We start from the raw sequence: 26537 nt of genomic DNA on the forward strand, positions 1-26537 counted from the left end.
GGGAAGGACAGGAAGGAGAATCAAGCTGCTGGAAAGCAATATATAAAGAGAAGAAACAAAGTCAGATGAATGGGGAAAAGAAGAAGAGAAGGAAGGAGGGATGTGGAGGAAGAGGGGAGATGATGTTGATGTTTGCTTGTTATTCCAGCTCTAATTTTCCCCCTGGAGCTCATTAGAGTCTGGAGAGAAACGAACCACAAAACCTTAAAAACCAACAGAGTGGAGAGAGAGAGAGAGAGAGAGAGAGAGAGAGAGAGAGAGAGAGAGAGAGGATGAGCAAAAATAAAAATAAACAAATAAAGAAATGTAAAAGAAGGAATGATGATAGGAAGTTTAGAGGGAGCAGGAGAAAGAGGGACAGAGGAAGCAAAGAAAAAGGAACCCTAATCGACTGGATTTAGAGAGAAAAGGAGGAATGGAGGAACAAAAAGCTAAAGCGATACAGTGTAGACGCGATGGAGTAAAGATCCACAGAGACGTGGAGAAAGGAGGAGACAATAACAAGACACACACACACACACACACACACACACACACACACACACACACACACACAGAGGCACATATAGTGAACGCTGCCCACCATCACACACATCAACACACCTGGGGCTGTGTACGTTTCTGGTTGCTTTCAGATGCTTTGCCAGCTTCAACAAAATAAACTGCCAGGCCAGGCTTAAAGTAGGTTTAAGAAAAATAAAAGTCCCATTTAAATTTTATTGATTTCATCAGAGCAAATAAATAAGAAAACAGTAGATAAATTGATTTGATTGATTGATAATAATAATAATAATAATAATAATATATAAATAAATAAATAAATAAAAGTCCTTTTTAGCTGTAGGTTTCTTTATATAAGTAGTAGCCTCAGCTTTTCAGCCACAACTTGGTTTGACCCAAAACAAAAACAAGAAGCATGTTTTTAATCAGAAGAGCAGAACGGTAGCCTCAGATTTCCACACACAATCACTAGTAAGTTTCTCTTAGAATATTTTTTCTTTTATATAACACTGAAGTACGGAAATACAGATATTATAGTCATCAACCAGATTCAGTTTTCAGTATTAGTATTATCATTATTATCATCATAATACCAGTAGAATAGAAATGGTGGCTTAGGTTTCGATATATTTATATATCCATTTGTATATATACTGTGTAAATTTATATATATGTATATACAGTATATGTATATATATATATATTATAGAGTCCGTGGTTGTAAATTGGTTTCAGTGTCCAAAGTCCAACATTGAAGAAAAGCAAGGAAGGATCCGTGCTGGGAGGCAAACGAGTACAGCAGCAGATAAAGTACAGACATGAGGAAGGAGAGGGAGATGGACCGTTGAGGAACAGAAGAGAGAGAGAGGTGAGTGAGGGGGATAACAGAGGTATACAAAATAAAAAGGAAGAGAGTGAAATCTGCACTTGTGGGTAAACAGCATAGTCGAAGAGAGAAGGGGATCCTGGAGAGGATGGAGAGATGAAGGTGTGAGATGAAGGAGGACGGAAGGACGGGCTGGAGGTCCAGTCAAATGTTTGCATGGCCGTCAAAGAAACGGTAGAAACACTGAGAGAGCGAAGGTATGGCAATACGTCCTGCGTGACTGTGTGACTTGTATCAAAGCCCACGTGAGGTTCGTTAGATATAAGTCACTGGATAGAGCACTGATACGCTTTTTTATTACATCTACATTTAACTGTGTATCTGGAATTAGTAACACTTCACATTTTCAGTACCAAAAATTTCATTTTTTATTTCACTTTTTTTCAAAAGCGCTTTTTAAAAGCTAGCAAGCAGCATATTCACTTCAAATCTTCTAATGAAGGTCAGACAGCAACCCTGTCTCCTCCTGTCTCCTTACATTTACATACTACTAATTTGTTTTCCCAATCACATTTTGTAACAGCATGTCATTGCTGCCTGGATTACGTGTAGGAAGCGCTACAGTTTTGTATCGCACATGAGCTGTGGTGTGGAAGGTGTGCCTACAAAGCACAGACCCTGGGGTTAAGGTTTTGGTTTGGTTTGGTTAAGGTGAGGTAATTTTACAACAATATATTATTTGGTTTATATTTTGCATTTTGTTTGCAAACATCATTATTGTTGTGTGAGCTTTCCATTTGTTAAGTGTCCATCTTTGTTACTGTCAGTCTCAGCCAGACGCCAAGGTTGACTGTCTCAGACTAGGAGTCATGTTTGACGCTCACAGCTGGCGAGCGTGTCTTTAGCGTCAGCGCATTGTTGTAAGAAATCAAATCATCTGACAAAAAAAAAAGACCAAGAACAGGACAAGACTGGGTGTGGCGGGGATTAAGTAACAGAGAGGAGGAGAAACAGATGTGTTTTTCAAGAACAAAGTTTTTTTTTAAGCCAATAATTATTATGATAACTATAAACCACAGCTTTACAGGCAATGTAAATGTGTCTCGAGCACCTGATTTTGTGACCAGAGTTTAGTGTTTCCCCTATAAAAATCTTAGTTTGTCTTTGGGGTAGAAGCTGATCCAAAATCAGTGCAATTTATGTCAAGCATGAAAAAAATAAACTACAAATATGGCCGTAGTAAATGGGAGACATGGGGAGCAATTCTTCAAGAAACATTCTTCAAAGCTTATGTTGACAGAGATCGATGAATGAATGATTGAATGAATGTGTAGGAAAGGGGGAGGAGGAGGAGGAGGAGGAGGAGGAGGAGGGAGGGGGTTTACACTCGGGCTTTAGAACACTCTGGAACATATAAATGACCAATTGCGTCTTTCAGCAGAGAATAAAAAAAGTTTTGGCTGTCCAAAGCTGCAGTCGAGCCACAGAGAAAACAGAGGGAGGAAAGGATGGATGAAAGGATGGATGAAAGGAGGAAGGGAAGTGAAGAAGCTGGCCATACACTTTCATGTGCTGGCTTCTCTCATTTTACCCTCGTATAATCGTCCTGTGTCATGCTCTTACATCTCTCTAACATCTCTCATCCTTCCTCTTCCTCCTCCTCCCTCTGCAAACAGAGTCTGTTGTCACATTCCCTCTTCTTCTTTCTTCTTTTCCTCCTTTTCTGCCATCTTGTTCGCATTCCACGTTTTTCTCTTTCCCATGTCCCTCATCTTCCTCCATCTGGCTTTTCCCCCGTCACCATCATACTTTCCATCTTCCACCAGCTCCTCCTCCTTCATTTCCACCCCCTGCTCCTCCTCCTCCTTCTCCTCTTCCTCTCACTCTTCCTCTTACATGGGGAACACCAGGAAGCCGGAGAAGGTGGAGTATTTCCATCCTCCCATAAGGTTTCCTCTCTCAAGTTTGAGGTAGGCCCGGTCTCCCTTCTCCATCTGGATCAGAACACCATTACTGGCCGCCTCGCGCGTCACATCCTGGTCGCCGGCAAACGCCGAAATCACCGGCCAGCCGTTGTGCATCAGGCTCACCTGGATAAGGCGGAGGAGGACAGACAGTTTACAGAATGAAAACGGGGGAATAAAAGAGACAGAGAAAAAAAAGCGACAGACAAACACCCTCCCACACACAAGCAGGGTACGACACAACCAAAATACTCAATATCATGACGATGCTTTCATGTGGATTCAGACCATCATATTCTTCCTAGTTGAGCTGCAAGATTCTATTTTTTATTCATCTATGCAGAAATGCATGTGGTTATGGTAACACAACAGAATATTATATTTGCATGGAGCAGCGTTGTTCTGTGCAGTCAGCACACTATCAATAGATATATCGTGCGCGTATCATCATATTTTTCAATTACCACTTGGAGAAGATTTAACAATGACTTAGAGAGACACAGCAGACCCAGTCTGTGTCTGACTCAACAAATGTTTCAGCGAGGAATAATATCTTCCCTTACAAAGAGAAGTAACTGTCAGTGACGTGTCCCCTCCCTTCCCTGGCCAGCCAACATGCACACCAGACGACGGCTTTCATCACTTCTCTTTTGAGCAACGGCAGAAATACAAGCGCTCCCTGGATTTGTTTCCCCCGTATGCTTCACTAAGAAATGGTTTTATGCCACCCCTGGCACCGATGCAGTGCTAAAACAAACTGAAATGAATTTTGGAGAAATGTCTGTTTATGCAGGATCACACTTTATAAAACCTGTGAGATTACGGCTGCCCCGTGAGCAAACTCACTGTACCTTGATAAGGAAAGAGAAACAACACAGAGTCTGTTATCTACTGCATTTCTGGAGGTGGTTGTACACTACAAGACTATGACTACAGCATGACTGATTTAGCATCAGGAAAGGGAAAATATGCCAGCCATTTGCGAGTCAGTGACGTCCTTCTGCTTTGTAAATTGAGGCTCCTATTCTAATCCCTTTTAAAATGTGTAAAATGGTTAAAGAGTGGCAAAAAGCATAAACTACATGAGGGATCACCGATGTGACAAACATGTCTGAAAGAAAACACACTGAGGCGGCTAAAATGGTCAAACGTGTGTACACATACACACTACACACGGGAAGATGTTCAATGAAAACTGTAATAAAAAAAAAATCTTTATTGTATTCAACAAGTCCTCCAAATTAAACGACAAAATATGTTGTTTGTCCACGCCCTCCAGAACGACACATAGACATGTCTCCTGTTTCAACGTAGGCTTATACATGTTACTCAGAGAACTGCCTCACAGCAAAGTGGTCTTTCTTCTTAGTGCTGTAGTGTGTTATCACCATTTTATACAATATATTTATATAAGGACAGCGACAAGCTAACTGTGATTTTAAACCCTTTAGAGGGACGCTGCTTTCACAGACCGCACCCAGTGTATGCTATCAATGCATTTGTTTCTTTACATTATGTACACAGCATGAAGGGTTTTCAGAGTTTATCGCCAGGCACCTGAATACGTCAAAAATAAATACGTCGAAAATATTTCTGTAGACCCTGGAGGTAAATAATTGTAAAACGGCTGCTAACTGATGGAACACAGTCATAAACATCCCATAATTATACACTTATCCACCTCATCCTACCTGATGGTCAGGAGAGAGAGAGAGAGAGAGAGAGAGAGAGAGAGTGCGTGTGTGTGTGTGTGTGTGTGTGTGTGTGTGTGTGTGTGTGTGTGTGCAGTAGATGGAGAGCCTGTCAGAGTCAAGAGCTCTCTTGGACAGGCACTCCTCTTAATAGCAAACTGAACATGGCGGTTCAGACTCTGCGTGTGTGTGTGTGTGTGTGTGTGTGTGTGTGTGTGTGTGTGTGTGTTGCTCTGAACAGCCAGCCTGTGAATTTGATGAAAACACTCAGACAATACTTAAACAATTTTTTTAAAGGATGGAAACACAGCACAGGTCATGGCAAAATTTACATTTCACAATGTGGAACATTTAGTTAGTTAAGACTGCAATGTGATAAAAGAGGTTGTGCTGTATCTTATATATTCTTATATGCCTACAAATTTATGTACAGTATGAACTTTATGTTCAGTGGCCATCTGAGACTAACATGAGGCCAAGGAGGCATCACTCAGTGTGAGATGAGAGAACATTGCTTTGGCTGTCTGACCTGAACTGGGCTCCTGCTGAACCCATCTCGTACTGTGGGGAAAATAACTCTCCTCCTTGTACATGTTTTAAACTGTCAAACATTTCTGTTTGACAGTTTCTTACTCCCTCTTCTGATGCATATTCACTCTCTCTGCAGTCTAGAGCAGGCAACTAGTCACAGTCTTTAAAACTGTGGCATAAAACTCTACACGTGGACAAGGAGAGGTTACCAAAGTCAGCAAGTTTCAAACTGCACTTGTAGCAGCTTTATATTGAATTTACTGAAGGAATGTGGTGTATTATATTGGTTTATCACATGTTCCTATTACAGCAATGATGCACAATACTTACATTTTTACAGATAACCGATGACACCAGCAATACCACCAGTTTTGATATAACTGCAATCATTGGTGAAGGCTTCTTACAGTATAAAGACTACTTCATCAGGATCTATCTTGACGGATTACGAACACTACACTGTTTACAACAATCTTCAATCAGTGAGGAAGATGAGCACAAATCACTCAAAGGCAGAAACATGAGATTTGGATCTCATCCTGCTGCGCAACGGACATCCCCACAGATAACCACACTCCACAGACGAGTGGAGGTAACAAGTACACAATCAAAACAAGTGAAGAGCCCCTTTTAAGGCTTTTAAAAAACAGCAAAGTGTGATAGAGATGGGGGCTGGGTTTGTGATGTGATGCATTTTTGGAAAAGAAAATATTTAAGAACGATTCTCAGTCTGTCTTATTTCTTTAAAATCTGTAGTTATACTGTAAAAAATGTCAGACAGACAAACTTACATTCTTATTTGACATTCACCTCTTTCTTGCAACAAATCAAGCAGAAAGACTCAAAGGAGGCCAGTCTAAAAATAGCCAGTGCTTCCTCCCCCACAAAAAATGTCAAGATGAGCCCAATATTCTTACAATCCGGATGACGGACACTTAAAAATACTTAAACATTTTATGTGTAGAGGTGCAACCAAAGGCTTCAAGTTAGCCTCATTAACCTCCAGATCGTAATATAAATAAAAAGAAAGGGAGAGGAGAGAGGAGAGGAGAGGCAGGGGAAATGGAAAGAACACTAGCATAGATAGATAGTAAACGATGACTGATAAAAAGGAGAGTCAAAAACAAAAGGCGGGGAGGGGGGGGGTTAGATGAGAGGGAGAGAGGCAGGGACTGAGGGGGAGAGGGAGGGGGAGACAGGGTTCCTGTCCAGTGTGCATGTAATGCTTCCAGAGACAGAGACGGCAGACAAAGCCAGGATCACTACATCGCTCTCTGTTACCCTCAGACACCAACACAAGCACACACACAAATCATGCAGACAAAATCCACCCTCTCACCTGCCCAACCATTCAACCAAGTCACTCATGTGGAACAGAGCCTCCCCTCCCCTTTATTTCCCCTACATACACACATAAACACACAATCTCTCTTTCTTTCAGTCACGTTCTCTTGTTGTGTTGCTTACGTACTCGCCGGTCAGACCTGGAGTCTGTAACATTGCTGGGCCCATCTACCAGTTAAAATAAGGGCTTTCACACACAGAGGTCCCCTGTTGCGGAGGAGTCACAGTGCTCTTGTGATTTTTGGCTTTTGGCATGTTCCAAGCTTTATGTATTATATACCAGACAAAGGATTGTTTACTGCAGCATCCCACTAAGCCGCCTTGTTATATTTGGTGCAGGGAGCTGGTCGAGTGGCTCTTTAATTTAGGCATTTTACCAAAGTCCAGCCATTTCTTCACAAAAGTAGAGTAGATTGCAAGTCATTCTTGAGTCAGATCTGCTGCTTTAAAATTATTGTTGCGATCAAAATGCAGGATAAGCAGGAAATTGCCAGAATGACAGAAAAATTACATTATTTTCAAACATGACATCAAAATGTAAAATTGGCAGAGCAGTCTGAAAGCGTCTCAAACCTCTCTTTGTGTCATCTCCTACCATCTCTCTCTCTCTCTCTCTCTCTCTCTCTCTGACACACACACACACAAAGCCACACTGGGTCAGTGTGTGGTGTGTGCCAGTGATGTATAGCTCTAATAAAGCTGTGACAGTGTCTTTGGAAGGATGAGACTGTGGTGACCACACACACACACACACACACACCTGTAAAGAATAAAGAACATGTGTTGGTTGTCCCTGTGTGCAGCTGTCTGCCACCCCCTCCCCCAATCACACACACAGACACACACACACACTGTCAACTGCACCTTTACAATTACCAACCATAAATACAAGAGCATGATAATAGGGCTGCGCATCGTGTCAGGCCTCGATCGATCTGCATTCATTAATGCATAAGCGCCAATTAAGTGGCTGAGCAACGGGGAGAGAGACAGAATAACAGAGGGGGAGAGAGAGAGAGAGAGAAAGTGGGGAGGCAGAAAGAGAACACATAAAAAGAGGAAAAGGGGTGAAATGGCAGGGGAAGGTTGGAGGGGAGAAAGAAAATCTGGCTCTCGCTATGTAAATAGAAGTTGTCTGACGTCTCAGTGCAGCACTTAATGCCAACGACATGATGACATCCTGTTATTGCATCACCAGTTCCTGTCCGGTCGACTGTCTTGACATGGCAATGATACTCTTCTGTTTTTTGTCCTAGTTTTTTTTTTCTTTTTGTCTGTCTCTCTTTCTCCACATTTTAATGTTTTATTCCTCTTTGTCTCTTTTTCATTCCTTTCCCTTTTCTTTCATCTTTTATTTGCCTTTTCCGACTTGTTTCTCATTGGATCTCTTTCATGTCACTCTCTCTCTCTCTGTCTTTGTATTTTTTCCTTACCATCTCTCGCCTCACGGACTGATGTAGATAGTCGTGGTGATGGATACATACATAATGGTCCTCTGTCTTTAAAATGGCCAAGTTTTCTACAGTGGAAGTTTTCTAAAGTTTGTAGCACAGTCACTCCAGGGTCATTCAGGAGATGGGTATGCAGTACAAAAGCAAACCTCTAACAGGAAAAGAAGTGTTCCTGGGGAAAGACATCAGTGGATGTAAGATAGGGCACATAGAATGGATCTCTATAGTCTTACACGCATGTCAAAGTGACATGATAGCTCTATCTTACAAAATAGTACAAACTCACTATGTTAGTACACACATACACTTCTAGAAACTAACCTGACGAGCATTGTTGCCACTTCCTATTGCTGTTTCACAATAAAAGCTTAAAACATTTATTTATTGTGGAAAATCATGCATATAGTGTTGAGTTAGCATCAACAGGATTTTTACTTCAAATCAAATCAACAGCACAAAAACAATAGGGGTTCCTGCTGAAACAATGTTGTTTGAGTGACAGGACTGTGATCAAATAGCGATCAATAAAGCAATATTATGCACAGGGGATGATAGTGGTGCCACTTCTTAACGAGTGTTGTGGCATCTGGTGACGCTGGCTAAAATCATATTACCCACAACCAGTCTTGAGGTGGAAACTCAGTTTCTAGTAACATGCTTTGCACTTTGGGGGAAAGCTTTTCCTGCTGCACAGGCTCTCTCATTGTTAGAATCTGGAACATCTGTGCTGGACCAGGAGACTTTATTTAGGTCAGCTCCTCCAGACTTTACAGTTTTTTCTACAAGCTTTTTGATTTTCAGATTTCGGTTCTTCGTTGATGCACCTCTTGAGCAGATATTGTGGAAACCTACAATGGGTACTTTCTAGAAATACAAGATAGAAACGCAATTACCACACTCTGTTACTATTTTTACTATTCTTAATAGGCAGTTTTTCCATTTGGGAAGAAGTGTGTACATAAATGGAAGCTTGTGTTAACATGTTAGAATGCCTTAATATCCTAAATGTATTAATAGGAAGTTTGTGTGCAGTATGTCTATCTGTTGAAACTCTACGCTCGACAGCAGTGTAATGCTCCGTAATGCCTGAGATTTTAAATGGTCACTGCAGTGAATAAAGAAACCCTAATGGGACTTTTACGCCGTGTGTAACCATTACATAACAGCATTAGTAAGTACATACTGTAAGTGATAATAAGTTATTGTCAATGCATCTCCACTCTGGATCAGCTATTTATTTACATTCTATAGAGTGAAATTTATTGATCCCCCAGCGAACATCGTTCCAGATAAGTTGTTGTATATGGCACCGGCTATACAAGAGATTATTTTACCCTGCAAGCACTATATTTTACAATCCCATTGCAGAGAGCACTTCAGCCAGTGTTTCTTCAGTCTTCTAGTATACTTATCCTCCATCAGTGCCGCAGTGATCGCTGCAGCCTCTTTACCTCTGTGTGACAGGTGCTAATCTTTATTTTTACCTCGAGACAAGTGATTGTTCGTTGGCAGGGAATCTCAGAAAATGACAAATGGATGTTCAGAGTTCATTTTTAAAACACCGGACATCAGGCATAAAATAAATGACTGCACTTTTCACTCTAACTGGCCAACGCAGGCACAGTGGTGATAAAAAAGAACTTTCAAAAGGATGCACGTAACGCCATGGTCGGTCATGGTGTCTGATTGTTCAGGCCTATTTTAAACTCAAATGCATTTTATAATGTGAAGCAAATTGGTGATGTGTGCAGGAGAAAATGTAGCCTTGCTATGAACGGGTATGTCCTGCAAAAAGTTGGTACTGGTATGCCCTTCATTGAGCACCATCTACTAAGATGGTTTATGGTATAAATTGGTGGGTGTATAGGCCTTTATCAGGGAAGACATTTTGACATGTCACAGAAGGAAAATAATTAAATGAATGACGGCTGAATTCCATTTAGCTGTTTCAGTTTCAGGGTCCTGGTATTGTTCATGCTGGCTCACTGTCACACTATCATGGCTCACTGGGACACTTAGAACAGAGCCATTGTTAATGTTATAAAAAAGATGGCAGTTCACTTAAAGAGAAAAAAATTGTACATTCACCTCATTCAGTGTCGTTTTCTCATATGTTACTATAGTGACATTAAGAGTGTCAATCAATATATTGGGGTTTTATTTAGCTTTTAGTAGAAACAGTGTGAATTTGCAGTTCTCTTGGTCTTTTTTCCTCCCTTGCACTGATTATCAATGGATTATTTTTTATCTTACAACCTGTACGTGTGTATACAAAATGTCCTCTCAAAAAATCCGTAGTTGGATGGATTATTACACATCTAATTTAAAGAGGAACTCATTTTATCTAATTTAATTGTTCTCTGTTTGAAGGGTTACGAAAAGGTTGCACCTGTAGCACAAAGTGAGAAAGAACATTTCCTTTGTTCCTGTGTAAACACAGAATTAGATCTTACTGTGCGAGAGATGTGTTGTTATAAACTGTATTCTACTGTCATTTTAGAGTTTAAGAGGAAGCAGCCTGTGAATAATAAACAAGCAGAAATGATGCAAAGAGATGGAGGCAACCGGAGCAAAGGTCAGAACTCTACTGAACCATTTACATTATAGACCAGGGCACAAAAAAACAGATCTTACAAATGTCAGAAAATCTTCACCAGTCTTCATCAATATTGCCTCAGGGAACAACATCATTAACCACTGGGCAAAGCCTTCACCCATCATATTTTTTCTTTAGTGAAAGGCAAAACATGCCACTCTGAATCTGTTGCCAAATGTCAAACCATACCAACCAACAACCAAGAACTGCAAGAACAAGAGCAGATGATCCTGTGATTTTTAATAGCATGTACACCGAACATACCGAAAAAAGCTTGAGGTATTAATTATTTGGTGCGACAAGAAAGCAGGCCCTGACCTCTTATCATGAGATGAAGTAAAAAACAAAACAAAGTGCTTTGCATTACTCTCTTTCCACTGAGAATACAATGAATCAAATAATGAAATGAATAATTGTAAAATAATGTGGAGCAAAATATACTCTTTGTTTTATTACTGCTTTAGAAATGAAAAAAACTGGCAGACACACAGTACACACACACACACACACACACACACACACACACAAACACACACTGCACTTCAGGTATTCTAACTGACAGCCTGTGGCTTTAAATTGCACAGGTGGTCTTAAACAACCAGTCCTTAAAACTGACAAACCTGCACTGTTTGTAAATGTTTACATACATTGAGCATTTAAAATTTGTATTTGATTCACGTGTTGCTTTTATTTTGGCAGTGGAAGGGCATAGCATTTTCTTTTCCAGTATTAATGCCTTGATTTTTTTAGTTTAAAAAATGGAAATGTGTTAAGTCATTTATGTTGTTGTCTTGAACAGTATTGGGTTACTTTAACACTGGTTGTCTTATTGTCTACCCATAATTGTCTCTTGAGTAAAACATGAACACAACATACTGTGTGTCATCAATAACAAACCACAGAACCAACCACTCTGAAGGTATAGACAAATGGTAAATGGAACTGCAGTCATAGTTTATCTATACATAGTGAATTAACTAATGAATCAACTAATTAATTAGCTGACGATGCCGTACGCATGCTCTGTTCTGCTAACAGCTGAGGTCAAAATGTTTTCACAAACGTCTGCCATTGTTGAAATGCCCGGTACTTTGACAGTCACCACTACACTTTGTCAGGCTAAACAATTAAAGCCCATGTTCCCCCGTCCTAGTTTTACCATCAGCTGTTCACAAGGTTTTATCTCCTTTCGCCAACTTTGCAGACAGGCACCAGAAGCCACCTAAATACCATATTAAGGCAACACAACATGTAGTTCCCTGAACTGAGCATAAGGCTACTAAAACACAGGATTTAAAAAAAATCTTTTCCTCCGGGTATTGCTGGTTGGTTGACAAGATCTCTCCAGCAAAACTGCTCTGTCTTACCAACCCAGCTATAGACTGGAAGTGATGCAGCAGCCAGTTTCATGCAGTCTTTGAATCTGTTAGCCACACACAGATAAGGGCAGGGATGATCTGTGTGACTAAACGCACGTCCTCCAAGGCACGTGCCTGTTAATACATTGTTAGGCTTTCTGAAAGCCTGATGTCAGCCACCACGTATTTACTTTCATTACAAAAAAACAACTCAAATGAGGTTTCCTCTAACAAGCAATAAAATGTTCTCACTAGACTCTTCAGGAAGACAATGCAATATGTCTAGGTTTTAACTTTTAACAAGCATTTTTGTAATTATTGATCTAAGAATGAAAGAAAAAACATTCTATGTGATTAAGTTAAACATTGCTTTAGGCTTAAAAAGCAGTTGGCAAGAAATGAAAATTCTTTTTTTGGGCTATGTCTACCATCCCAATGACTCACTTTTGTTGGGTCTATGTAATAATCTTGTTAAATTTAAAGACAAGGAATATTAAAAGAATACTTTCTCTCACACCTCCTCTCTTTCACACATGAGCACAAACCAGTGCTACTTTCTATAATGTTCTGCCAAACTGAAGGAGACAATTGATTGGGTGAAAATGAAACCAAACATCTGGCTTGCAGACTGTGTTATCGTGCGTGTGCGCGTGTGTGTGTGCAGACAATGACATAAGCTGTAAAAGCAGAGGATGAGAGGCTTCATCTGTTTTACCAGTGAACCACACAAATGTAACAACAATGTCCAAACACACAGAAATGATTCTCCACTAGTTAACTTTCACATTAACATTTCTATAAATTACGTCCATTCACCAACACCATTGGGAGAAACATGTTTTGACAAATATATTCGGTATGTTTCCTCATCTTTGTGTCCATCTCTGGTTAACACCCTGACTTAATATACTTCACTTAGGAGGTACACACATTTTTCTAATCAGATCCTTCAACTTCTGACAATAGATGATTTTAATGGACGAGTCACCACTATGGTCACCACCATATCTCCCCCCAACTAAATCCATTAAAATGTCACATTAGACAAAAGAACCGATGGTATAAAATGAGCTGAAATTAAACCAAAATGAATCACTCTTCATTCCTGGATTCTTAATTATGTTGGATAGCCATCAATGAATACCACTTAATTGAGAAGTGTACATTATATGAGGGAGGGGTACAACATGCAACACAGGTGGAATCGAACAATGGGCTATTGCTTTTAAGGCTCCTCATGACCTTTCTCTGACCTCTTAGTACCGTACGCACGTTCTTTGAGATCTTAGAGCGCTATGGGGAAAAGTCAGGGGATCACCAAAGTCAGTAAGATTAATCATCTGGACCATGAGTGTGTGCACTAAATTTTGTGCCACTCCTTCAAGTAGATGTTTAGATATTTCACAGGATAGTGAAGTGAAAACTTTGACCTGCTGGTGGCGCTAGAGGAAAAGTCAGAGGATCATCAGTAGGCTGCATCCTCTGAGGAGGATGTATGTCTGTACAAAGTTCAATCCATCCAGTAGTTGTTGATGTATTTCAGTCTGGACCAAAGTGATGGACCGACACACTGATATTGCCATCTCCAGAGCCGTGCCTCTAACATGGCTAAAATCTCAGTACAGCAGAACTGTCTACAAGAACAAACACCTAAAATACATTGTCTGTGTGTGAGGCCTGACAACTCCCAGAATATACAGCCTCTCTGGCCCGTTGCAGACAAATCAACTCCATTATCCTGTCTTTTCCTGCTTACTCCTTCCACCATTTCAAAGGCAAGAGAACATAGCAACAGATAAGGTGTTTATTTATGTGGCTTTGACTTGCTTCTCATTTCCCGGCATCTCCACTGTATAAGATGAACACTGCCTGAGCCAGTAGCAGAGGACTAGTGTATTTCTATTTTTTCTTTGTCATAGCACAATTCATGCTGCACATCCTGTTCACACGTCTTCATGTGCAACACATCAATGTACTGCTGGCCACTCACTTCCCTCAAACACACAGCTGTACATTCTCACTTTGCACAATTTGTGAGGGGCGGTGTATAGGTATGAATGCATCTGTGTTTGAATTTGTTAACTGGATATATTCAAGCTATAACAGGCTATTAAGTTGCACTTTATTCATGGCTGGAGACTTCCACAATGAACACACACACTACAAAAGAATACAATTTTTTAAATCAATTGTTTTTCTGTTTGGCACATCATATATATTGCTTGTTAACACAGTGATAACAATTGTAACAAATGTTACATATACAATTAGTCTAAAAGGGTAACATAAAGAGTATAAATTGGACAGTGTTATTAAGTCTAATTAGCCTTTCATGTTGTCAGCTCACTATAAGGTCAAAAAGAGCAACTTGAGTTCACTCTGAGATTTTCTGTTTGATTGGACAACAAATATAGACAGGGATTTTTGTGCGATTATTGCATGCATATATGTGTGTTCCCTGCGTTCCTACATAAAGGCTGGCCATATTTGTGTCTAGCCAGTGTTTTGCAGTCTGTTGGCTGTAGCGGAAAGCTGCATAGGGAATCAGACTCAATTAAATAAACTGTTTGATATTTAAGGATGTCTAGAAGGGATGTGGCTTTTGCTAAGTTTCATCTCAGTGGCTCTATACACTTATCAAAAGTGCATGTGTTTTTAAAACAGAATTTGCCAATATTTTAATGAAGTGGTGCATATACGGAATTAGCACTTTGTGACAGCACTGTAACCATTTCAATCAGAGAACAGCCTCATACAACACATTCACACAACATTCGTTATAGATTATGTAAAATATATAATTATATTGCAAAGTTAGCACGCACATGTTAGCTAGGCACTGACATTCATTTCTAGGTCTTCCTGTTATACGTATGCTTGTCTCACAAAGACAATTATTTGTGCTCCATTCAGTAAAATGTAATATTTAGTCCACATAATTTTACCCTCAGACTTTTTCTGTTGACAAGCAAAACTCTTTGGGTAGCTGATAACAGACTACAATAGCAACTGTGGATATCTTGCATTAAAATGAAAATTGACTGTGGTCTCTGGCATGCCCAGTTATAATATATGTTAAAATATCCTATCATCCGCAGTCAAGTTCTGCTTCATTTGTATGTTAAAATGCCATGATGATTTAATTCAATGAACTGCATAATAACGAATTAAATCGGAACCCGTTTGTCACAGTAATTAATGACATAGTTAACGACAACACTGATTCTAAACACACATTTGGATTTCAGCATGGCATAATTGTAGTAAATTGGAATGATACTGAACCATTTTGGTATCACTTACTGTCTTCTAGCTATAGTATGCACTGCAATTAACATGGATAGCATTTGCTCTTCTGGATGAACCTCACGGCCTTTGAAAACGGTGCATGTTTGCTATTTCTCAGGAGTGAAACATCTCATTATAACATGGGATGACCCCAGTGGCCCAAGTTAGAGAATAAAATGGCCCTGAAAGAGTTGAAAGGATTCTGCTTTGTAGCAGACAGATGCAGATACTCTGAGTCAAAATGTAAAATAAGTTCTTATAACCCAAAGAGCAGTACGTAAAAGGTAAAACCTCTTATTATCAGAGCAAGGTGCTATCAACAGCTTGAAGCAGTAGCTCCAGGTTTTCTTCTCTCAATGGGTAAATGGCAGTACCAGAAAGGCTTAATACACACACAACATGAGGCATTTTAGATGTACTCCTTGTGTAGCTTTCACCCCTACAGAGCTGCTGTGACCCGAGGTTTCATGAATGCCATTTCTGAATGCTATGGTGCTCAAAATGCTGGTGTAAACTACCACTTATTCACACTGCAAAACCACAATAAACAGCACTATAACATTTTTTTTCTCCATTATATGCCATTCCATGCTTTACATCTCCTGGCCAAAAAAAGTTTATTCTTTCAATTATCTTTTCTGAAATCTTACTTCCAGTGCTCTGTGGAAGGCCATTTTTTAAAACCAACTTCAACTGAACATTGACAGGCTGATTAGTAATAATAAGACTGCTGGCTTACGCTTTCATTGTGTATAAGTTGCCGCACAGTACTCTAACCTCTGGGTAATACCTCAAATTATTTTCAGTATACAGAATTATGGTCTTCAAAAAAACGATATATCCAGAGAGCACCTCACATTGATATCCTACCAGCGTCTCATCTGTTTGTCTTTCTGATGTGCAAGCTCTCTGTTCCAAGCTGCAGGTACAAGATGTTCACTGAGGGAGATGGAATTCATTTTTAATTCAATTTCAAATGCAGTGGTACATGTAGGAAATGAAAATAGTTGCACCTGAAATGAAAGTCTGAAAGTGTTTGATATTGTAAGTGGTTAAAAAAAATAATGTTGGTAAGCTATCCATTAGTGGAAGTATAGGCATTTTTGAGTAGTGTGATGGAGTTCCCGTTAGATCAGAGAATATACTGTATTTAATTTGCAATACTTGTATTTAATTGCTAGGCAAAAAGCAAAGGGAGAGGCTTTTTGACACACGCAGCACTTCTCTCACCCCTCTCTGATAGATAGACAGATCCATGCACAGGAAAAGACTGATGAGAGATGGAACAAACTGTTTATCCTTCCCTTTGTACATCTACCCAGCATTCACTGATCAATAGTTACTCATGATGTCTGGCTTTCTTCCTATCCCTCTCTTCGCCTGCCTGAACCCTCTCTTTCTCTTTCCCTCCTGTCCCTCTTTTCTCTTCTCTTCTTCATTCCTCCTGTCCCTCCCTCCAATCCTCCCACCTTTTCAGTTCTCCATTTGCCTTACACTTCCATTCTTTCCATTCTCCGTCTTCGCTTTCTTTTTTCTCCTTCTCACTTCCTTCCCTTCTGTCCCTCGTCCCCTCTTTTCTCTCCCTTGTCCCTCTCACCGTTTTACATTTACTCTCACCCTTTCATCTCTTTTCCATCCCCTTCATCCCTACCGCTCTCCTTTCCCTGCTGTCTCTCATCTCTCGCATGCACCACAGTAGCTGCCTCTAAGGCAATCAAACAGTGGGAGTTTTCAACACAGCAGATGCGCAGGATGGATGGGAGGATGAGTGGAAGAGGTTGAAGGTGAGCAGCGCACAGGCTGGATGCTTGGAGGAGAGAGGACAACCTACACCTGTCTGTTTCATGTCAGAAATATGACAGAACACCGCTTTTTCTAACTGCTTTTAAACCTAACGCTATTGTTTTTAATGTTTAGGGCCTTAGAGGATTTAAACTTAACAGGACTTGCCAGTGCCTGAAGAAGTCAGTTGGTCAGGCAATTATTAAAATGACAGTTGCTCTGTTTTCCTTTAGATTCCATCTTTCACTCTTTCAAACGATATCTCATGGCAATATGGTAAAAAATAGCACAAATAACAGTAGCCTACTAAGGGTGATGTGACAGGCATTATCACCATTGTGTTCTGCATGGTATGACAGACTTAATTACCTCAGTGCTATGAGTCAAGCGTGTGCCATCCACGGCCTGTTTGTGTTCAGTCACACAAAGATGACTGGGAGTATGTGACGAGCTTGACGTAGCCCCCCCCCCCCCTCACAAATCGCCTGCCCTCCTTGTTGTTGTTATTGTTGTTACTGCTGCTGCCATGCTAATTAATTCAAGACTCCAATAATAAAGTATAAGTAGCAAAACATAATGCCAAAGCCCCGGGGAGCCAATGGTATAATTACACAACAGCTTAATTTGCAAGAGATACATTGTAATTAACGCCGTGTGGCTTGTAAAGCGTCATCACGTGCATGTTAAATGCTGGAAATGTGTTCAAGACTGCTCAAGTGCTTCCTATCACTTGACACATCAAAAGATCGTGGAGACTGCATCTAAGGCGTAGTTGTTAGTAGGATGAAAGGGGAGTTGTGATGGGGCATACTGCAGGCAGTGTGTGTGTGTGTGTGTGTGTGTGTGTGTGTGTGAAACAAATAAGTGGAAAACGTGTTATTTCTACATAAAACCCATGTGAGTGTTTGTATGTTTGTGTGCAAGAGGGAGAAAATTAAAATGCCTGTCTCTGTTTGCTCTTGTTCAAAACGACTTAATGTTTTAATCTTCTGAATAATCAAAAATCTTAGTCGGCCTGCTGCCTCTTCCTAGAAAAGGGAGACAGAGAGAAGGAATCGTCGCTGTCCATGGTGCTGAAAGCAAAGCTGCTGGAGCCCGCGTGCCCCTCCTCGCCCCCCCCCACCCCACCCCCAGTCCTCCTGCCGGCTACACGCGCTTGATTTGGCTCTGTCCTCTGTGCACGTATTGATTAATTATGATTGGGCCGGCGGGTGGCGGGCGAGTAGCTTTCATCTGTTAACGCCCGCCTCCGTCGTTGTCTCCCGGGGAAGACATCTCAAACATCTAGAAAATGACTTCCAGTGCGGGTGATATTCAACTTTTATGAGAGGAAAAACAGCGTGGGGGGGGGGCGCGTGGTGTGGTCCGCGCGCGCGCACACACACACACACACACAAGCACACACACACACGCATACATAACACAACAGACAAACACACGGAAACGCGTTACCTGTATAGTTTGGCGGTTGTAGACTTTCACTACGTGGAAGTTAAAACTGTAAATCCCTTTGCGCGGCGCGATGAAATTACTCCTCTCCTCGTCAAAGTTCTTCCCAACGTTTACAAGAACCTGACAGAAGAAAGAAAGAAAGAAAGAAAGAAAAATGTCATTTATAAAATTGCTTTAACCGGCTTGTGTCTTTCGCAGTGTTTGCACTCAAAGGTCACCGCGAGATCACACGGGTGCATAAAAAATGTATTACAAGGACGCCCTGACAAACAAACAACATTAGCAAAGCAACGGTAGCCCGCATCCTAAAGAGCAGACGATGCCATGTTGCCATGTAACAAACTGTAAATATGGGGGGATGTTAGCCCACATGTGATTATTGTACAGTTTCTTTTCTGAATAATAGTCCATTGAAAATGATATCTTACTTGTTGGGGGTTTTTTTTGATAGAGGGCTCTAAAGGGCCCCTGTGGCCCCGGACCACACATTCAGTTTCACTGATGCAGTGGAATAACTCGCTGCTTTTATCTAGGCTTTTTCCCCTGTCAGAACTTCCAAACTTTATGGGGAATGAAAGGGAACTTAATCAATCTTTCAAATGAAATTTTCAATTATGCATTTCTGCAGCCAAATGTCTGGTTTTATGGATGGAGGCGAACTATGGCGGGTAATTGAACGGCAGTTTGAGGGAGAATTAACCTTTAACGGCAGGCGGGTAGGACCTCGCCCTCGTGACCCGCCGTTACTAAATTATTTGGCGGGATGTCAGCTCCCATACCACATATTGTCAGCTCAAAAAAAAAAAAGTTGAAATATTCAAAAGGCTTTCCTACCAGGCCATACTTCCGCAACCACTTTGGAAATGTATTACCTATAAAAAGAATCGTTACCGAGACGGATTCATGTCTGCTCCACTTTCAGTGATCTGAATGGAGCTGCTCTCTGCTGGCCGCGAGACCATTACCAGAGGTGCACGAGATGCAGCCGCGCGTGTGTCCAGTCACTGTAGCCAATATGCACCCAATTTAACGTGGGTTTATCAACTTTTTTAATATTTTCACACAACATCCTCATAGAAGTTCAACCTACGCTCAGAGTTTATTTGTTTTGTTTTTTTGTTGTTGTCTTTTTTAAGATGCATAAAAAAGACCAGATGAAACCGTCTGTCGGAGGTCATTTAATGGTCAGAAACGGTGGTTCTGTAAACATATGTGACATTTAACTCTTCCATCCATTGATAGCTCAAGTTGTCTTCTCTCCATAAGGCTATTTGACAACTGCCACACAGGAAACACACGCACACACACACACCATTTGAAACTTCATGTGCGCTGACCCACATCATTCCGTCGTCGGGTGGTATTCATTTGAAATTAAAACAGACTAAAATACTACAAACTCGCTTCTCTGATATTCTATTGCTGTTGATATTTTACAGTAGAATAGAATAAAAATAGATTTCCTTTTTTTTTTCTCCTACCCGGTCGAAGTAGATGACCATGGTCCGGTTGCTCATCTCGGAGGGCTCATGGTTGGTGTTCCGGACTGCGGAGAACGCCACCTTGGCGCTGCCCGAGCGCACCGAGATCCCGAGCGCCGTGCCCGTGGGGTCCGCGGTCGGGTTGGAGTCGCACACCACTAGGCACTTCCCCTCCAGGACGATTGGTTCCGTCTCGTTCTGAGCGCGGGCCGGGCTCGCCGCGAGCCATACGGCACTCAGCAGGCAAAACGCCAACATACCGGACCAGAACGGAGAACTTCTTCGGTCGTCTTCACACCTCAAACCGTGGGCCTAGTCCCCTTTAAAAAAAAGTAAGGTAGGAAGAGTTTCCCGGTGTTCCCCCGATGAACCGTGAGAAGGCTCGTTTTACAACTAGATGCCACTCCGTTGTCTTGGATTTAATTAGCCTACAGCAAACACTTCTCCCTCGCGGAGTCTCTCGGAGGGGAAACCAGACGGTTTATTTTTAGGCTTCTCTCCGGTTTTTTTTTTTTTCCGAAAATCTGTTTAATACCCCCGCGTCTCCGGTCGAGTCGCCGGTTTTCACCTGTTCTTTCCCTCTTTTCTCACTTCTCAGCAGCTTCTCTGTCACTTGGAAACACAATAAGCGGGAGTCGCGCGCGGTGCGTAGGGGCCCTGGACGAGTGACGAGGCAGCAGAACTCATAGCGCGCGGGTGGGGGGGTGGGGGGGGAGCTCCGTCTGCTCTCTCTCGCGCGCGCTTGAATTATTGATATGTGAGATATGAGAGTTTCAAACACAAAAGGCTCGGGAGGAAGGGATGCGGTGCGCGAGCGCAAGATGCTCCCGCCCTGGTGCTACTTTTTTGCTTTCGCAGACCCCTCCCTCCCCCCCGGTAACGGAGACCCATCATCGGATTAGCGCGTGCGCGTCTTCGATATTTTCCAATCACTGCGTGCCGACCGCCCCCTCCCCGCCCCGCCACTTTATCTCAAGTCTCTGCCTCTCCCTCCTTGCTTCCCCCCTCCCCTTGTCTTTCTTACATCTATCTATCTATTTCCTTCCGTAACATACACATCTTCTTTTCTAGATTATCCCACGTTTTACACACTCATCTCTTTGCTCTCTCTTTTCCTATCTCTGTCTTCATCCCTCTTTCCTTTTCCTCTCCTACTCACCTATCCAAACACACACACACACACACACACACACACACACACACACACACACACACAGTGTCTTCTCAGCAGCGTCCAGGTGAACCACAGAAAGCAGCAGTCCTCATGACGGAGAGGCAATGCAAGACGAGCACAGTGAACACTTATGATGTGTTCCGCTAGTCAACATCATCATCACCATTATCATCACTATCATCATCACTGAAGCAGAAGACAGGATTGTTAAAACTGCTCTGCAACCAGTGAGAAGTCATATTAGGTGTAGAGACGAAACCGCTCCAGAATGTGTAAACACCTCCTGAAGCTATGTAAAATCTAAATGTTTGCAGAGGGATTTAATTAAAGCTGCGAACGAGCGCAAACAGACTAGGCATAATGATTGAAAAAAAAAATACCCAAACAGTAGGCATCTTTGGTATCGCGGCAGCCGTAACAAGATTAAGTGAAGGTGCAGCAATGCAGAAAGGGTGCCAAATGAGCACCACTGGGAACCAAAACAACAGGGACACACAAACATGGCAGGTATTGTTTTCAACAATATTCCAAATTTGATGCAACAGACTTTTAGTCCCTTGGGTCAAGCTCCAAAAACCTTGCATCCTACACTTCCCATAATGCAGCTCTATAGCATCTTTTATTAGCTTTAACACAGTCATGCCTTTCAAACCCCACACCTGCATTTAACTTTAAGAGCCACAACGGACATTACACAACTGTTTCCACAGGCTCTGTAGCACTCGCAGCGTGCTACTCGCACACCAAATATTGCTTCATATGAGTCAAGAGCGACCCTTTTCTCTAACATTAAGATCAAAGTGCAAATAAATTCTGACGTTTAACCAAACCTAGTCGTCAGCAACCACACGGCTTTGCACAAAGCTGTTGGCCGTAGGGGCTTCTTCAGTTTTAATGGTTTAGAGTTTAGTGACTCTGAAGGTAACGGCAAAGAAAAACTGGCCTCTGATCATCTCAATGACCAAAGAGAAGAAGGGCTGATAAAAAAAACATAAGTTTGGTAAGTGAATCACAGTGATGTGCCTGGGCCTGTCAGTGGACCTTCCACAAAGTCAGTGGATAAACCGAAGATTAAATGTGCACTGTACAATACACAACTTCTTCAAAGCCTTGTGCCTCCACTCATCCTTTTTATTTCCAGCCTTTTCTTCTTTTTTTCATTCCTTTCTTCTTTTTAATTTAAACTCTTTCTTTTTGTCTCCCTTTCTTGATTGTTCTGATTTTTCTGTCCCCTTTCTCCTCTTCCTATTGCTGTTTTTTTCTTCCTTTCTCTCTCCCGTTTGCTCCTCCCTCCTGTTTCCTTACAGGATCTTTCTCTTATGGTTTCTCTCTCTCCTTCTTACCTTCGCCTGTCCCTTCTCTTCCCGTCTTTGTTTTTTTTCCCCCCTCCCTCCCCTCTGTCGTTCCTGCAGTTTTCCTCCCTGTCTCTCTGTCGCTGTTTCTCTCTCCCAGGGGTTTCCTTCAGCCTCTAATTCAAGCTGACAGTGAATGACGGGCCAAAAGGACTTCTCTCAGATGCAGGATGCAGGGGGCGAGCCACATCTACTCGCTGGCTCTCTCTCTCTCTTACACGTACTCAATTCAATTCAGAGGGCTTTATTGGCATGAACGTTTCGAAAACTGTGTGTGTGTGTGTGTGTGTGTGTGTGTGTGTGTGTCTGGTCACTGTCCCTCAGGTCGTGGCATGTTGATACATATTGGGCAGGAAGACATTCCCTGTCCCCTTCTCCTAGGAGTATTTTCTAACTTGAGAGGTCATTAAACTCTTTGAAATCTGGTCAAAGAGCCTGTACTTGGTCAGGATCTGTCTCTGCTTTCCATTTCCGCCAATTTATAACATCTTTCCATCCAATCAACTTTGGCTTTAAGTTTCTTCTTTCCAATGTTCCAAATAGGTTTTTTTACATTACGTTATAATTTGGTTTACTTTTTCTTTCAATGCATTCACTGCCATGTTGAAGCTCCCTGTTGCTGTTATGGTTATACCAAGGTATAGGTGTATCTCATACTGTTCAGTGATTCGATTATTTGTGGTAAACTGGTGTTTGGTCTCTCTCTCTCTCTCTCTCTCTCTCTCTCTCTGTCATACACTCAAATATAGATGTTGTGACACACTCAAATGTCCACACTCCATTTTCCTCTCTTTCTCACAACCACATTGCTCCTTTGCCGACAACAATACCTCTGTTCATGTGTGTGTGTGTGTGTGTGTGTGTCTTAGCTGTCTGAGGTTGTCACAGGAACACAGGAGGAACAGAGCTCATTGTTTCTCAGGGTGACACTGGTCTGACTGCAGTTTAACTGGTCTGAGAGACAAGAGTAAGCTGCCACCACACACCTACTTTGTCCATGTGTGTCGGTGTGTGTATGTATGTACGGCCGTCAGTGTGTATGTGTGTTTGAGTGTGTGTGTGTGTGTGTGTGTGTGTGTGTGTGTGTGTGTGTGTGTGTGTTTGTGTGTTGGTTTGTGCTCAGCAGAGATTAGATCGTGGATATCGTATTCATCGCCTCTGGACCACGAGGCCTGTCTTCTTTCCCCCCCCGACTGTCTGTCTGTCCACCTGCCAGCCTAATTACCTGTCTGTCTCTCATGCTCAGCGGTCTGTCTGTCTGTCCGTCTGCCTGCTGGCCAATGATGCTCTCTAGCCTCAGACTCTGAGGCTGCGCAGTGCTGCCATGACATTTGGGAAGTGAGATCACCGAAGTTCATCTGTTTTTGGGGGTAAAGAAGGACAGAAAGAAAATAATTAAATCAAAACTAATGTGAAGAAAAGACACATTCCTCTAATCATAATCATGAAGATGAAGATCATTAGGGAACACAGAATAATCAACAGCCAGTGTAATATGAGGAAGAATATGGCTCTAGTTAGTTGGCATATTGTCTGGAAAGAGTCCTATTGTCGTCACTAAAATGTGCTGTTTGGAAGCTAATTAGGTGTGAATGCTGAAAGGAGCACGTATCACTTTTTCTATTTGCAGGCCTATTTTAGTTTTAATACTTTCTGTACATAAAAGGGAGAGGGACATTCATTCAACCTTTATTTAAGTCTCGAAGAATCATTGAGGGCATGCCCTCATTTTCAACGATGTCGAGGTGATATGGCATTGTATTTATTCTATCTCTATAGTCTTAAATAGGCTGTGTGGTTTGGGGCAATTATTTCTATAGAAAAGTAAAATAAATGTAGGTGCACGTGGAACCCTTTCCTCAGAGTAATTGTCAAATTGCTCTTGATAGTATAGCACAACGTCTGTACAAAAACAAGCCTGTCAGCATGGAAATTGGCTTATTCTATGTGTTGCATTCTATGTCTTTATTCTGCATGTCCCTGGGTGTTGTTTCCCATGAGCGGTGCAGAACTGACTCAAGGGACAAAGGAGGTCCCTCAACTAAATCACAGAGAGGGCTGCCTCGCTTTAAAACGAACAGTGTGAAGCTTCTCAAAACTGCAGATGTGGAACCATTGGAGAAACGTAGCTCCCAACAGCTGTGCTCTCTTCAGTCAAACAAAAAAGGATTTGACAGGCGAGGGAGCCTGAAGAGAAGAGGCAGAGCCTGCAGGAAGACCAGAGTATAACTTCTGCAGTTCAAGACGCCTGAAGGGGCTCAACACCAACACAAAGATCAAAGCTAGAAATCACCACATTTCAGTCATCTGCTTTTTTAAAAAAAAAACATCTTTTTTGTTACTCTTTAATTTAAAAGCAATTTTTAACAAATCATTTTCAAGTTCTAAATATACAGTTTGTTATCATACAGACACAATTACATCACACCTCCCACTGTGATCTTCCAATTAAAGATTACTAAACAAGTCTGGCTGCAGCGCTTCCAATGTCTGGCTAGTCACATCGTCCCCACCTACTCTAATCTCTAAGAAAGAACTGAGCAAGTCAAGCCTTCTGTACGCAATACACAGAGACAAATGTCCTCCATGTATTGTTTTTTTTTGGGGGGGGGGGGGGGGGGGGGGGGGTTTGGGACAGCCTGAGAATGCCTGCAGCCTCACTGCCCGATGGCTGCAGCTTGTGAAAAAAAGAGATTTTCTCAGTGGGGACAACTTTAATGAATCAATAATACTCTTCCATTATATATCAATATCATCAGCAGCAGCTGCTTGCTTCTTTAGAGACGGGCCGGGTACCTGAAAGAACACCTCAAATGGTTCCCAGGTTTCTGGAAAAGTTTCAGCATTTGAAAACAGCCTTTATTTCTATTTAGCAGCACTTTGTTAATGAAAATGCAAGACCCCAAATGTTGATTCACACTCTTGCAGCAACAGTAGCCCAGCACACAGTATAGGATTGTGATGGCTTCAGCTTCAGTGCTATGATGTAACAGCTTGTCACAGCTATGAGGAGTTTGTAGCCAGTTTTTGTGGCTGGCTAGTGGAGGCTGCCTGACTACTTGTAGTAGTGACTACTTGTGCTCTCGGCTGTTGGACAGCACATTTTCACTCCTGACTGACCAAGTATAGAAGATTGGATGGCGCAACATGCAGTAGCTAATATGATAGCTTTCTCTCTTTTCCTCAATGGTAAGCATTCTCAAGACAATTTGCACTTGTTCAGCTGTGTAAATGTGCATGTCAAAGTTGAGCAAAGTTAAACTCTACACAAAAACCACTAATCATGGTAATTCTATTGAATGAACTGATTTCAGCACCAAATGTTGCTGTTTTAAACGCCGGTGTAACCAGAGCCTTAAAATAAGAGAATATACAATAGACCACTGAAAATGTTCAGTGGCTGCCGGACAAAAATGACAAATGATCTTTTTAGGTTGATCATTCACTTGAACACCTTGAACAGTGAATTTGTACAACAATTTGACGACCCTAGAAGTTTTGTCCATGAAAATGTTTTGCTTTATTGATCTGCTGTGTATGGATGTGTATGGATTTTGATTGACATCATTATAGCAGGTAATAAGGTAATAAGGCCCATCGCCATGTAAAGCTTTTTTTAATTTATCACTTTTGTTTCAGAAGTGTTGCATATTTTCCAAGAGAGTGTAAAAACCTCAGCCACAGATCTTCAGCATGCTGACATTGGGAATGGAACGAAATTTGCTACCCAAAAGGTATGAAGTAAA

The 26537-nt window shown here is 41.6% G+C and overlaps 1 protein-coding gene across 1 annotated transcript; it reads right to left on the bottom strand.

The window, feature by feature from the left end:
- Positions 1-3219: 3219 nt before the first annotated feature.
- On the bottom strand, positions 3220-20523 carry cbln1 (cerebellin 1 precursor). Its single transcript, XM_070907710.1, has 3 exons — positions 20266-20523; positions 18785-18904; positions 3220-3417 (listed from the first exon to the last, which is right to left on the bottom strand). The coding sequence occupies exons 1-3, from the start codon at positions 20521-20523 to the stop codon at positions 3220-3222; spliced, it is 576 nt and encodes a 191-aa protein (XP_070763811.1).
- Between the last annotated feature and the right edge of the window lie 6014 nt (positions 20524-26537).

This window comes from Enoplosus armatus, chromosome 6 (assembly GCF_043641665.1).
Source record: "Enoplosus armatus isolate fEnoArm2 chromosome 6, fEnoArm2.hap1, whole genome shotgun sequence".
Lineage (NCBI taxonomy): Eukaryota > Metazoa > Chordata > Actinopteri > Centrarchiformes > Enoplosidae > Enoplosus > Enoplosus armatus.

Bases quoted from the DNA above. Each gene is read 5' to 3' on its own strand.
- cbln1 (XM_070907710.1), bottom strand. From the start codon at position 20,523: ATGTTGGCGTTTTGCCTGCTGAGTGCCGTATGGCTCGCGGCGAGCCCG. The intron at 18,905-20,265 runs GTAGGAGAAAAA...TTCTTCTGTCAG, and splicing joins TGGTCATCTACTTCGACCGG to GTTCTTGTAAACGTTGGGAA. The intron at 3,418-18,784 runs GTAACGCGTTTC...CGCCTTATCCAG, and splicing joins ACAACCGCCAAACTATACAG to GTGAGCCTGATGCACAACGG.